The sequence below is a fragment of the Cetorhinus maximus genome, unplaced genomic scaffold (genome assembly GCF_964194155.1).
Source record: "Cetorhinus maximus unplaced genomic scaffold, sCetMax3.hap1.1 HAP1_SCAFFOLD_2643, whole genome shotgun sequence".
Taxonomy (NCBI): Eukaryota; Metazoa; Chordata; class Chondrichthyes; order Lamniformes; family Cetorhinidae; genus Cetorhinus; species Cetorhinus maximus.
This window is the reverse complement of record NW_027598577.1, coordinates 7,151-22,500: the sequence shown is the minus strand read 5'-3', so window position 1 is coordinate 22,500 and position 15,350 is coordinate 7,151. Positions and strand designations below refer to the sequence as shown.

The 15,350-nt window shown below is 50.8% G+C and overlaps 1 protein-coding gene across 1 annotated transcript in view; it reads right to left on the bottom strand.

Moving 5' to 3' along the window:
• Nucleotides 1–14,669, bottom strand: part of LOC144677538 (uncharacterized) — a gene marked incomplete at both ends in the record, with an annotated part of 32,415 nt that extends 17,746 nt beyond the window's left edge. Inside the window, 5 exons of the mRNA XM_078537607.1 lie at nt 258–563; nt 2,967–3,281; nt 3,847–4,149; nt 8,818–9,135; nt 14,364–14,669. Of these exons, the coding sequence (XP_078393733.1) occupies nt 258–563; nt 2,967–3,281; nt 3,847–4,149; nt 8,818–9,135; nt 14,364–14,669 (1,548 nt within the window). The remainder of the gene's footprint in view (nt 1–257; nt 564–2,966; nt 3,282–3,846; nt 4,150–8,817; nt 9,136–14,363) is intronic.
• Between the last annotated feature and the right edge of the window lie 681 nt (nt 14,670–15,350).

The window sequence follows — 15,350 nt, the reverse complement described above, 5'->3', positions numbered from 1 at the left end:
GTGCGCGTACGTTTCTGTGAGAGGCATTCACAAGTGCCGCCACTTCCCGAATCTAACCCAACCGGCGTCATTCCAAATCGGCCGCTGTCGCCCGTGGTCCACCCCAACCTAAACCTGGTCCCCTCGAGCTGACCGGAGCAGGGATTCAGGCGCTGCTGTCAATGGCGGGCGCCCCGTCTCCGCGCCACGGCCCAGGCCCAGGCGGCAATCCCAGCCCCGGGGCGCCTCCCGGCTCGACCCCCGACGTGGCCACTTACCGATCACCGTGACCCTGGCCCTGTCGCTCAGGGTGGAATTGTAGCGCTGACCCCGCCTCTCCAGCTGGTACATGCAGGTGTAAAAGCCGCTCCGGCTCAGGTTGACGTTCCGGACCACGAAGGTGACGTTCGAGTACTCGGCTTCCGCCTCCAGGGAGCTGGTGTAGGAGGCCTCGCCGACCTTCTGCAGGTAGAAGGAGGCCCCGAGGTGGTAACTGGGCGAGGCACATTGGATTCGGAGGGACTCCCCTTGTGCGAATATACTGGAGGTCCTTAACACGGCGATTTCTGGGCTTTGAAGCTGCTCTGGGTCAAAAGAAAACATCGTGAATAAAACATTTGCCCCCAAAGCCCTCAGGTCACAGGGGTCGACAAATGTGGAAGATCCTGAGGGGACCTGACAGGGCAGATGCTGAGAGGAGGTTTCTCCCCCTCATGGGAGAGGAGGCACTCGGTAAACACAAAGGGTCGCCCATTTAGGGCGGAGATTGTTTTCTCGATCTTTCACGGGACGCGGGCTTCGCTGGCCGGGCCCAGCATTTCTATTGCCCGTCCCTGGTTGCCCCTTGAGAAGGTGGTGGGTGAGCTGCCTTCTTGAACCAGTCTGTGTGGTGTAGGTACACCCACAGTGCTGTTAGGGAGGGAGTTCCAGGATTTTGTCCGTGTGGTGTAGGTACACCCACAGTGCTGTTAGGGAGGGAGTTCCAGGATTTTGCCCCCTGTGGTGTAGGTACACCCACAGCGCTGTTAGGGAGGGAGTTCCAGGATTTTGCCCCCTGTGGTGTAGGTACACCCACAGTGCTGTTAGGGAGGGAGATCCAGGATTTTGTCCGTGTGGTGTAGGTACACCCACAGTGCTGTTAGGGAGGGAGTTCCAGGATTTTGTCCCCTGTGGTGTAGGTACACCCACAGTGCTGTTAGGGAGGGAGATCCAGGATTTTGTCCTGTGTGGTGTAGGTACACCCACAGCGCTGTTAGGGAGGGAGTTCCAGGATTTTGTCCCCTGTGGTGTAGGTACACCCACAGTGCTGTTAGGGAGGGAGATCCAGGATTTTGTCCCCTGTGGTGTAGGTACACCCACAGTGCTGTTAGGGAGGGAGTTCCAGGATTTTGTCCCCTGTGGTGTAGGTACACCCACAGTGCTGTTAGGGAGGGAGATCCAGGATTTTGTCCTGTGTGGTGTAGGTACACCCACAGCGCTGTTAGGGAGGGAGTTCCAGGATTTTGACCCATCGACAGTGAAGGAACGGCCGATATATTTCCAAGTCAGGATGGTGAGTGGCTCGGAGGGGAACTTCCAGGTGGTGGTGTTCCCCATGTACTGAACCATGTGAAAAGGGATCACTGACATTGAACCGAAGTGTTGTCAAGCAACAGATACAGAAAATGCTGGAGAAACTCAGCAGGTCTGGCAACATATGTGGAGAGAGAAACAGAGTTAACATTTTCAGTCAGCATGACTCATCTTCAGAGCTAAGTAGAAGTAGAAATGTGATGGGTTTTACACTATTTAAGAGGAGATACTGCAAAATAGAAGTCGGGGATAGGTGGGGGCTAAGGAGAGAGTGACAATGATGCCATATTTGCAATAGGGAGTGTTAAAGGCTAAAGGAGATGCTGATAGTGGAATAAAGGTAAGATCGCAGAATGTGTCAAGAGCAGATTAACACATTACATTAACACTATTAAGACATTCTGCCTCCTTACCTTTATGCCACTCATTGCAACAAACTAATGTCAATAACTCTGCAATTTTCTGATTGGAATGATAAGCCATGCTGTATATACCTCAAGGTATCCAGTAATAAATGGCACTGACCCATGTCCTTGGTCCTCTGACCGTTTTTAGTCCAATTAGATAGGGTCTTCACTCAGGTCTGCATCTGCCCTCCAGCAGATTTGTGGGAGTGCTGAGTTGTTTGGTATAATTGTACTGGAACTGTTGGGTCCCTCAGGATGACAGCACATCTGTGTCCATGCCGCACCCTCAACCAACGTTCATTAGGGGAAGAAGGCCAGTCTCATTCTTGCTTGGTCTTCATGACTTATACATGACTCCAGATCCACATGAAGATGGTTGAATTTAACTGCCCCTCAGAAATGGCCCTAGAAACCACCCAGTTAACCTTTTTCAGGTCAATGAGGGATGGGTGATAAATGGTGGCATTGCCAGTAATGCCCACACCCTGAGAACGAATGAAACAAAAGGCACCAGCCTCCCTCCTATATCTGATGTAAGTGGCCAATATTCGTGTGTGGACTTGAACAGTGAATTTTAACACATGATCCAAACTCAATAGCATTAGCATAACCTGTTAACCTGCTGTTGCCACATTCTGCTTTCTCGCCTTCACGCCGCTATCCGCACCTTCTTTAGTCTTTAACGCCCTCTTTCTATTGCGCCCATGACATCTTTATCGATCTATCATGAGCGCCCACCTATCCCTGACCTTCTATCTCTCTCCACTTGCCACAGAGCGTGAAATCCATCACATTTCTACTTCTCTCTGGCTACGAAGGAGATTCACACCGACTCAAAACGTTAACTCCGTCTCTCCCGCCAGCGGAGATTTTTTTAAAAATTATTTCCCAGCCTTTTCCGTTTTTAGTTCAGGTTTTCCCAGCGTCCGCAGGATCCGGGCCCCCACTTCCTTGGCCTTGTCGGCACTTCCCATTCAACGGAAGGACATCGTCCGGCCAAATCCTTACCTGAACAGATCACGCCCGCGTCATTATTCTGGCGACAGGTCCGGGGCATGATGACCTGCGACGGGCAGGACCACAGGAACTTCTCCGTCCCATTGCAGCGGACGTTCTCCAGCAGGGTCGGCCCTGCCCCTTCTCCGAAGTGGCCGCCGGGAGTGGCCGATTGGCCAAACCCGCAGCCCACCTGGTGGCACACCACCTGGGCGTCGACAATGTCCCACCCGAAATCGCAGATGGTTCCCCAGGTGCCATTGTAGAAAGCTTCGACTCTACCGGAGCAGGAGGTGGGTCCATCCACAAGCCGAAGTTTAGCATTTTCTGTTGAGTGGGGAAAACAAACACTGCAACATTGACGATCCAAACACACACGATAAAAAGAGTCATCGGAGGGTCTATACCATTCGGCATGTTCCATAGCCCATTGCAGACAACTCCAAGGATGGGAAACGAATTATATTTCTTTAAAAAGCATTTATTCGGTTCAACGGATTAGCTCGCTGTTTACGTGGCACCTGTATCTGCGAATTGGGAGCGCTAGTGGGCCAGGCAAACAACGCTAGACGAACTAAGTGACAGCCATTCACTGACTCATTCCTCGGGCGTCGCCTTGACCAATCAGGATCAAGCTGCCTGGTTTAAATTTCAAGCAACACTCGACAGTTAACTGTCAGTCACCAACACTGGGGCGCCCTCCACGGCAACGCCTCTCTACCAATCAGAGCCCACGTGCCAACCAATCGGCACACTCTTCACATGCGGTACGAATTGTTGTTTCCCACCCCCCCCCCCAACCCCACCCCCACTTGTAATGCGAAGTGTCCTGATGAGTCCAAAGGTGCAAAGATTCGACGTGTCTCTCTTTTCACCTGAAAGCCGACCTTACCTACGACCGCGATCTCCACCGATGCGCTGTCCTCGGACGCAAAGACCAGCTCCGCCACCTCCAACTGGTAGTTGCACCAGTAGGTCCCCTCGTGGCTCTTGTTAATGTGCTCGAGATCGAACTTCACGTTGCCCTGACTGGAGGAGATCACGCCCGTTAAGACTGGCGTCTCTTCGCCCATTTTGTATAGGGCCATCTGCGCACCCTTGTACAGGGAAGACGCCCCACACACAAACTTGATGGTGTCTTCCTTGAAGAATAGACCATTTCCAGATACTGTCAACGTCGGCGGAGGTGGCTGAGCTGTGGCGACAGAAAACAAGACTTGGTTTCTTCTAAAAGACTTGCTTTTGACCACTGAAGGCCTTCCTTGCCACACTGGCGGACAGTCCTCCATTTGCCAATCAGACATTCTGCGCGTTCTGCGTGACCTAACTCGACTGGTCGGACCACATTTGGAATATTGTGAGCAATTCTGGGCCCCCGTCTCTCAGGGAAGGATGTGCTGGCCCTGGAGAGGGTCCCAGAGGAGGTTCACGAGAACGATCCCAGGAATGAAAGGCTTAACATATGAGGAACGTTTGAGGACTCTGGTTCTATACTCGATGGAGTTTAGAAGGATGAGGGGGGATCTGATTGAAACTTACAGAATACTGAAAGGCCTGGATAGAGTGGACGTGGGGAAGATGTTACCATTAGTAGGAGAGACCAGGACCCGAGGGCACAGCCTCAGAGTAAAGGGAAGACCTTTTAGAACAGAGATGAGGAGAAACTTCTTTAGCCAGAGAGTGGTGAATCTATGGAATTTGTTGCCACAGAAGGCTGTGGAGGCCAGGTCATTGAGTGTATTTAAGAGCGAGATAGATAGGTTCTTGATTGGTAAGGGGATCAAAGGTGACGGGGAGAAGGCGGGAGAATGGGGTTGAGAAACTTATCAGCCATGATTGAATGGCGGAGCGGACTCAATGGGCCGAATGGCCTAATTTCTGCTCCTATGTCTTATGGTCTCTTATGGTGCCAAGCAACTGAACCCAGGCCGATGGTGGCCTTCTGCTCCACTCACTAGTCATGCAACCAATTGAGTTAAGCGATGTAGGAGGGAAGAGTCAGGAGGTGAGTTACTCGCTGCACAATTCCCAGCCTCTGACCTGCTCTTGTAGACACAGGGACAGAGGGACACAGGGACAGGGGTGGGCCATTCAGCCCATCGAGCCTTCTCCGCCATTGAATTGGCTCCTGGCAGGTCATCGACCTCTCCGCCACTTTCCCGCGATACCTCCATACCCCTTGACGTCACTGGTCCCCAGAAACCCATCGACTTCTCTCTCGAATGTGCTCACTGACTGAGTTTCCACAGCCCTCTGGGGTAGAGAATTCCAAAGAATCACCCTGTGCTAGCTGCCAGCATCATCCAATGCAGAGGGACGTTACTGCAAGGTGTCCAAGAGGTCTTAGATGGGAAAATTGCGCCATTTCCCGGCCGTGCAAGTGACAAAATGGCGCCTCAGTTTTCTAGCCCCAAACCCCTGTGCCGATCTCCATCAAAGCTTGGACAACATTCAGGCTTGGGCTGACCAGTGGCAAGTAACCTTCAGGCCGCCCAAGTGCCAGGCAATGGCCATCTCCAACAAGAGTGAATCTAACCATCTCCCCTTGGCATTCAATACCATTACCATCGCTGAGTTACCAACTATCAACATCCTGGGGGTGAGGGTGGTTACCATTGACCAGAAACTGAGCTGAACCCCACCCCCACATAAATCCTGCACAATGGAGGTACACCAGATTAATCGCTGGGGTGTTGGGATTTCTTATGAGGAGAGATTGGGGTGGGGGACAGGGTCTGTATTCCCTGGAGTTCCGAAGGATGAGGGGTAGCCTCACTCAAACCTAGGAAAATCTTACAGGGCGTGACAGGGTGGATGAAGATTGGATGCTCAATTTGGCTGTTGAGCCTAGAACTGGGGAGGGACAGAATGTCAGGGTAATGGGCTGGGGTGAGGAAGGATTTCTTCACTCAGATGGGGTGGGGGGTGAATCTTTGGGATTCCCAGCCAAGAGGGTTGTGGAAGCTCAATCATTGGTCACGACCAAGAGTGAACATCTGGAGACTAATGACATCGATGCTTATGAAGATAGTGTGGGAAAGTGGCGGAGAGGTAGATGATCAGCCATGAGATAATCCAATGATGGACATAAGACATAGGAGCAGAAATTAGGCCAATCGGCCCATCGAGTCTGCTCCGCCATTCAATCATGGCTGATAAGTTTCTCTACCCCATTCTCCCACCTTCTCCCCGTAACCTTTGCTCCCCTTACCAATCAAGAACCTATCTATCTCGGTCTTAAATACACTCAATGACCTGGCCTCCACAGCCTTCCGTGGCAATGAATTCCATAGATTCACCCACACTTTGGCTAAAGACGTTTCTCGTCATCTCTGTTCTAAAAGGTCTTCCCTTTACTCTGAGGCTGTGTCCTCGGGTCCTGGTCTCTCCTACTAATGGAAACATCTTCCCCACGCCCACTCTATCCAGGCCTTTCAGTATTCTGTAAGTTTCAATCAGATCCCCCCTCATCCTTCTAAACTCCATCGAGTATAGACCCAGAGTCCTCAAACGTTTCCTCATATGTTAAGCCTTTCATTCCTGGGTTCGTTCTCGTGAACCTCCTCTGGACCCTCTGCAGGGCCAGCACATCGCAGGATCAGGCTCGATGGGCTGAATAGCCCACTCCTGTTCCTGCATCCCTATGTCCCTGTGCCTACAAGAGCAGGTCAGAGGCTGGGAATTCTGCGGCGAGTAACTCCTCTCCTGACTCCCCAAAGCCTGCCTACCCTCCACATTGCTTAGCTCAACTAGTCACATGACTAGTGAGATGACCATTAGGCCGCCAACTGCCTGGGTTCAATTGCTTGGAACGGTCTAGGTAGTTCATGTAGGGTTGACTCCTTAGCTTCTCCCATGCTTAAATTGGGTTGGGGGGGTGGTGGAGGGAGGTGGGGGTTGAGGATCAGTCTGTATAACCCATGTCCCTTGCACATTAGCCTGAGGCCCCTGTATCACGGGTCCACTGATATTATCACTATGCCGCCATCTCAGGCTGATAAATGGCAGATGGAATTTAACCCTGAAAAGTGTGAGGTGATACACTTTAGAAGGAGTAATTTGACAAAGAAGTATTCAATGAACGGCATGACACTAGGAAGTTCTGAGGAACAAAGGGACCTTGGCGTGTGTGTCCATAGATCTCTGAAGGCAGAGGGATATGTTAGTGGGGTGGTGAAAAAGGCATATGGGACACTTGCCTTTATCAATCGAGGCATAGATTACAAAAGTAGGGAGGTCATATTGGAGTTGTATAGAACCTCGGTGAGGCCACAGCTGGAGTACTGTGTGCAGTTCTGGTCACCACATTATAGGAAGGATGTGATTACACTGGAGGGGGTGCAGAGGAGATTCACCAGGATGTTGCCTGGGATGAAACATTTAAGTTATGAAGAGAGGTTGGATAGACTTGGGTTGTTTCCGTTGGAGCAGAGAAGACTGAGTGGCGACCTGATCGAGGTGTACAAGATTATGAAGGGCATGGACGGGTGGATAGGGAGCAGCTGTTCCCCTTAGTTGAAGGGTCAGTCACAAGGGGACACAAGTTCAAGTTGAGGGGCAGGAGGTTTAGGGGGGGGATGGGAGGAAAAACATTTTTACCCAGAGGGTGGTGAGGGTCTGGAATGCGCTGCCTGGGAGGGTGGTGGAGGCGGGTTAGCCTCACATCCTTTAAAAAGTACCTGGATGAGCACTTGGCATGTCATAAACATTCAAGGCTATGGGGCCAAGTGCTGGTCAATGGGATTAGGTAGGTAGGTCAGGTGTTTCTCACGTGTCGGTGCAGACTCGATGGGCCGAAGGGCCTCTTCTGCACTGTGTGTGTGATTCTGTGATCCTCCGATCTCTCCGGGACTTGGTCATTCTCTCCACGCATATTGCCGATCGTCTGTCTCCCTCTCTAACCCCGGAGAGATACTTCCATGTCTCCCTCGTAGATATTGACCAATTCCCATTGCCTGAAAACTGACCGCCACCCACCCCCAACCCCCAAGACCCCAGCTTTATGTTCAAGGGGTGAATCAAGGGTGGACCCCAGGAGACGGTTTTGCGCACACACAAAACAACCCGAGCTGGGGCGGGGTGGGGGGGAGCATTCGGCCTATCAAGACCGTCCCAGCGTTGAGCAGACCTGCACCCCACCCCCCAACTTTTTCGCATTTTCGTTCATGGGGTGCGGCTGTCGCTGGCCGGGTTTAGCGCTTTGTTGCCCATCCCTCGCTGGACCTTGAGAAGGTGCTGGTGAGTTGCCTTCTGGAGCCTCTGCGGGGGCGTGGGTACACACCCTCAGCGCGGTGAGGGAGGGAGGGAAGTCCAGGGTCTGGACCCAGAGGCAGCGAAGGGGACGGCCGATATCGTTCGAGGGCGAGTGACTTGGAAGGGGAACCGGACCTCACTCCCACCCCCACCCCCAGCACATCCACCACTCCATTCGCCCGCCCAGATTGTACATTCCGCACCATCGCTAGTGACTAGCGGCCCAGCACGCTTAAAGGGCAAGTGTAGACACTCGCGCACAGGAACTTGTGTAAAATAACACTGCTTACGTATGTACATAAGCATCTGCAGTGGCTGACTATGACTGTGGATATAAAATGATGCTGGGTGGATGGATGCAATGACTCCTGGACTCCAGTTTTGCTGAAATATATTCTGTAAGTTTTTTTTTTGTAGAATTCGCATTATGGGCAACTTTTGAGGGAATTTTAATTTCCAATGCATTACATGGTTCCTCAGGTCTGTTGGCAGTGTCGGAACTAAGCAGGCATCGCTGGGAGTGTTATGTGTATGTGTGTGCATGTGCTCGATTCATTTTAATACTGGGAGCAGGAAAAGGCCAAAACGACCCCGTACGCGCGGGCATTACCAGAGCACGTGGCAGTAGCCCCGTTCAATCGATCGCAGCTGATCCCGCTGATCCAGGCTCTCGCCGGACAGACCCACAGGTGGGCCTCGGCGCCGCTGCACTGGACCATGCTCAGCCAGATGGGTTTCTGGATGTCGGCGAACTGCGACGGGTCCATTTGCCCCTTGGCAAAACCGCAGCCAAGCTGCCTGCAGACCACCTGCACGTCCGTGATGCCCCAGAATTCGCCGCACACCGAACCCCAGGTTGCGTTGTAGTACACCTGAACGGTGCCCGAGCAGTCGTTCTCTCCGTTGACTAAGCGGAGTGCCACGTCATCTGCAAGAGAGGAAACACGTTAGCCCGGCCAGTTGGAAATTAGCCCTCTGGGGAGATGGTGGTGTAACGGTAACATCACTGGGCTAGTAATCCCAAAGTCCCAGGCTAGTGGTCTGGTGGACGTGAGTTCACCAGCAGCCAGTGGGGATTGATACTCAACTAATAAATCTGCAATTCTAAAGCTGGCCTCGTTGCTGTTAACCGTCTATCAGCAATTGTTGCAAAATCCTAATAGCCTTTAGGGAAGGACATGCGCTTTGGGTTTGGCCTACATGTGACTCCTACAGTATGGTTGCTTGAAATGTTCAAGGGATGGGCAGCTCTGACTGAGATGAATCCAAAATCTGCCCCTATTTCGCCTTATCCCTAGTACAGAAGTTGGGTGGGGTGGAAAACACGAGTTATACTGCAACTAGAGTGCTGGAGACAGTTCTGGTCACTATATGACAGGAAGTACGGTGCAAGTAAGGGGACTGAGGAAGGGAATTGGCATGTTGGTCTTTATCACAAGAGGATTCGAGTCGCAATTGCAGATGTTTTGCTGCATTTGTGCAGAGACACAATTGTGTCTTGGCTTGACCACACCTGGAGTATTGCCTAGAGCTTTGGCCTCCTTACCATCGAGTTATGCAGCACAGAAGCAGGCCCTTCAGCCCATCATGTCCATGCCAGCCATCATGCACCTAACTATTCTAACCCCATTTTTCCAGCACCTGCTACGGCTTTTCAAGCGCTCATCTCAACACTTCTTATGAAGGATGTAATTGCCATCGAGGGAGTGGGGCCGAGGGGCCACCGGACGAATTCCTGGGATGGCGGGATTGCCTCGTAAGGAGAGATTGAGGAGTCGGCGCATGTGCTCCATAGGGTTTAGAAGAGCGAGAGGTGTTCTCATTGAGGGACCCAACATTCTTACAGGGATCAAGGGGGGAGCTCAGGACATATTGATAAAGATGTCATGGACGCAACGCAAAGGGAGTGTTAAAGGCTAAAGAAGGTGCTGTTAGCGCGTAAAGGTAAGATAGCAGAATGCGGTAATAGCAGTTCAACACGCTATACTAACACACTTAACACATTCAATGATGCAGGAAGGATGATTCCCTCTTTGCTAGGGAGGGCGGGTGTCTAGAACCAGGGGACACAGTCTCAGAACAAGGGGCTGGCTGTTAGGATTGAGATGTAGGTGAATTTCTTCACTCGGGGGGGGTGGTAAGCCATTGGAATTCTCTACCCCAGAGGGCTGAGGAAGCTCAGTCATCGAGTATGTTCAAGGCAGAGGTTGATAGATGTCCAGGTACCAATGACATCAATGGATATGGGATTAATGCGGGGCAATTGTGTTCAGGTAGATGATCAGCCCTGACCTAGTTGAACGGCAGAACAAGCTCAAGGGGCAGAATGGCCTCCTCCTGCCCCTATTACCTATGTGACCCATATTTGCTTTCAATTGCTTTATCAACACAATGGGCCACCTTCAAAGGTACGTGAATTTGACCAGCAAGGTGTATCCTCCCACCAGGCGCTCAGCCTCGTACAATTCATCATATATTGTCTTCCTGTGTTAGTCCCTCCCAACCGCAGCACCGAACACGTCTCCAAATTCGATCCCATCTTCCATCCGTTTGCTCAATTCACCCTTCATCATCAAGAAGGCAAGAACTGGAAACAGAGCAGGCCATTCGGTCCATCGAGCCTACTTCATGGCTGATCCGCTTGTGGCCTTAACTCCGTTTTCCTGCCTGCCCCCCACACACCACCACACCCCCCGCCCTCCCCCCACCCACCCCCCAATGATGCTTGACTCTCTTGCCATCCAAAAATCTGGTCTAACTCAGCGTTGGATATATTCAGTCAACCAGCCTCCTGTGCCCTCTGGGGAAGAGAATTCCAGAGACTAACTGAGAGAAGCAATTCCTCCTCACCTCCGTCTTAAACGGGAGACCCGTTAATGTTAAACCGTGCCCCCTGCTTCTCGACACCCCCGCGGGAGGCAAAAACCTCCCGGTGTCTACCTTGTCAATGCCCCCGCAGGATACCATGTGCATCAAACAGATCACCTCTCATTCTTCTAAAACCCAATGAGTATAGGCCCAACGTGCTCCACCTTTCCTCATAAGACAACCCTTTCATCCCAGAAAGCAGCCTAGTGAAAATTCTCTGCACTGCTCCCAATGTAAGTATACCCGTCCTCAGGCAAGGAGACCAAGGCTGTACACAATACTCCAGGTGTGGTCTCACCAACGCCCTGTACTGTTATACCAAAACTTCCCGACATTTATATCTCATTCCCCCTTGCAATAAAGGGCAAGTAACATTTGTTGCCACATCAGTGCCAGGCAATGACCATCACCAGCAAGAGAGAATCTAACCATCGCCCCTTGACATTCAATGACGTGACCATCGCCGAATCCCCAACCCTCAACGTCTACAAGATGTGCTGCAGGAACCCACCAAGGCTCCTGAGGCAGCAGCTTCCAATCCCATCGAGAAGGACAAGGGCAACAGACACATGGGGAACCCCACCACCTGGAAGTCCCCCTCCAAGCCACTCACCATCCTGACTTGGATATATAATCAGCCGTTCCTTCACTGCCGCTGGGTCAAAATCCTGGAACTCCGTCTCTGACAGCGGTGTGAGCAATTCGGTCAATAACTGCTGGCCTTCCCGTTGACTTCCTATCTGCTATAGCTGCATGCTAACCTTGTGTGATTCACGGACTAGGAAACCAAGTTCCCTCTGTACAGTAGCATTCTGCGACCTCTCTCTATTTTGGTAATGTTTTGCTTCTCCATTCTGCTTCTAAAATGGACAACCTCACTTTGTACTCCATTTGCCAATGTCTTGCCCACTCACCTAACCCTCGCAGACTTTTCGTTTCAGTCTGTTTTTAACCTCAGCAGCTTTGGCTGCAATACAGTCAGTCCCTCCATCCAAGTCATTCATATCGATTGTAAATAGCTGAGGCCCCAGCAACGATCCCTGCGGTGCTCCACGAGTTATGGTTTGACAACCAGAAAATGGTCCATTTGTCCGGACTCCCTTGTTTCCTGTTAGTCAGCCAATCTCCTATCCATGCTAATATATCACCCTCTGCCCCCATGGTCTTTTACATTGCGCTCTTTATCAGGCACATTATCAAAATCCAAGGTCACCACATCTACTGGTTCCCCTTTACCGCCCCTGTTTGTTACATCCTTAAAGTGCTCCAATTCGTTTTTCAAAAACTATCTCCCTTTCGCAAAATCTTGTTGATTCTCCCGGATTGCATTATGATTATCTAAAGGCGTGCCTACTCAGTCATGGATTTCGCATTTCCCCAGCTGTTAAGACTAACTGGCCTGCAGTTCCCTGCTCTCAGCCTCCCTCCTTTCCGTATTAGTTGTGTTACAAATAGCCGTTTGGCGATACAGAACTTGAACATGTTGCTGAAAATAAAGACATGTTATCCATTCTTTACATCTCGCACTCCTCAGGGCAAATGTCCTGTTGGGCGCAAGATGAAATGTTTCAACAGAATATATTTTCTCAGCAAGTCTCACACTTTCGGCTTTCCAATCCGCTGGGAACTTACCAGAATCTAGGTGGAGCTTTGCAAGATTGCAACCAATCCAGCCACTATCTCTGCAGTCATTCCCTTTAGGACCCTAGGGTGTGGTCCACCAGGTCCAGGAGCCTTGCCCTCCTGAAGTCTGCAACTATGCTAATGACTATCCGGGGATAAAGGTTAAACGGAGATCCATGGGAAATCAGAAGAACGAGGGGAGATCTTATTGAAACATGGAAGGTCTTGAGGGAATTGGAGCGAGCGGATACTGGGAGAATATTTCCTTTCATCTGGGAAACTAGAACGAGGGAACATGTTTCAAGAACACTAGGGTCTCTCTGTCAATTACAGAGAAAAGGGGGTGTTGTTTCCTCTCTCTGAGAGAAAGTAGAGTTCTCTTCCACAGGAGGTAGTGGAGGCTGGGCGTCAACATTTATTCAAGGCTGAGTTACATCGTTTTTTATGATGCGAGGGGGTCAAACATTAACGGGGGGTGGGGTGGGGGGGAAGACAGGAAAGTGGGAAATGACCAGTTGAACCATGATCTTTTGAGTGGTGTTGCAAGTTCAAAGGACTTACTCCTGCCTCCTAGGCCATATGTCCCTATGCTCACGCTTTCTAATGCCCCCTCCTCAGTCTCTTCACTCCCGCTGATGCCAAGGCAGCCGAATATTAATATTGGGGCACTATATCGAACAATCTAACATACATGTTCCACGTATTGGACAGTACTTACTGCAGCCAATTCGGTATGAAGGTGTTTTTGCAGCTGCATGAAATGGCTGAACTGCTGCCATCATTTCTATCACGATGATTGTCATCGAAACCCACTTACTTTACTCATACCTTTAGGGAAGGAAACCTGCTGTCCTTACCTGCTCTGGCCTGCATCTGATTCCTCAGATACGGAGGCAGTCCATGTCCAAATGCAGCAGGACCTGGACCAATATCCGGACTTGTGCTGACAAGTGGCAAGTAGCACTCGCGCCACACACAAGTGCCAGGCAATGACCATCTCCAACACCAGAAAGTGCAGCCCATCGCCCCTGAACTTTCAATGGCACTACCATCGCTGAATCACCCACCAACAACCTCCTGGGGGGGTTACCATTGACCAGAAACTGAACTGGGACCAGCCATATGAATACTGTGGCTACAAGAGCAGCTTAGAGGCTGGGAATCCTGCGGAGAGTCACTCACCCACTGACTCCCCCAAAGCCTGTCCACCATCCACAAGGAACAACTCAGGAGGGTGATGGAATACTCTCCACCTGCCTGGATGAGTGCAGCTCCCACAACACTCAAGAAGCTCGACACCATCCAGGATAAAGCAGTCCCGCTTGATTGGCACCTCATCCACAAACATTCACTCCCTCCACCACCGACGCACAGTGGCAGCAGCGTGTGTACCATCTACAAGATGCACTGCAGGAACTCACCAAGGCTCCTTCGTCAGCACCTTCCAAACCCACGAACCACTCCCACCTAGAAGGACAAGGGCAGCAGACACACGGGGAACACCACCACCTGGAAGTTCCCCTCCGAGCCACTCACCATCCCGACTTGGAAATATATCGGCTGTTCCCTTCACTGTCGCAGAGTCAAGATCCTGGAAAACCCCTGACCCAGCCAGAGACGCCCGCCTGGAATAAAGAGCAGCCGGTGGTGCTCAGCGCTACTCACCGATCACCGTAAGGTATATGGGGTCACTGCGGGAGGAGTTGAAGTGCTTTCCAACGATGTCTGCCTGGTACGAGCAGGAGTAGTTGCCTTGGTCCTCTTTCGTGATGTGGTGAAGTTTGAAGTGGGAGCGGACCAGGCGCGAGGAAGCAATAGTCGTGCTGATGAAGTTCTGGTCGTTGTCCTTGTACAGGTAGAACTTGGCTCCCGAGAAGTAGTTGGGTGCCTCGCACAGGATCTCAACGGACTGTCCTTTCATTAACCTGCTGGAATCCCCGCTCACACTGATATCCGGCGTCACGAGGTAATCTGTACCAGGAATCAGATGGGGAAAAGCATTATTCCGGTAAAAACACGTGGGATAAGCAGCCGAAAAAAAGGGGCATTGTCAGAGATCCGAAATCTAGACAGATAGGTAGACAGATGGATAGACAGATAAATAGACAGATGGATAGACAGATGGATAGACAGATGGATAGACAGATGGATAGACAGATAGATAGACAGATAAATAGACAGATGGATAGAGAGATAGATAGACAGATAGATAGACAGATGAGTAGACAGATAAATAGACAGATGGATAGACAGATGGATAGACAGATGGATAGACAGATAAATAGACAGATGGATAGACAGATAGATAGACAGATGGATAGACAGATGGATAGACAGATGGATAGACAGATGGATAGACAGATAGATAGACAGATGGATAGACAGATGGATAGACAGATAAATAGACAGAGAAATAGACAGATGGATAGACAGACGGATAGACAGATAAATAGACAGATGGATAGACAGATGGATAGACAGATGGATAGACAGATAAATAGACAGAGAAATAGACAGATGGATAGACAGATGGATAGACAGATGGATAGACAGATAAATAGACAGATGGATAGACAGATAGATAGACAGATGGATAGAGAGATGGATAGACAGATGGATAGACAGATAAATAGACAGATAAATAGACAGATG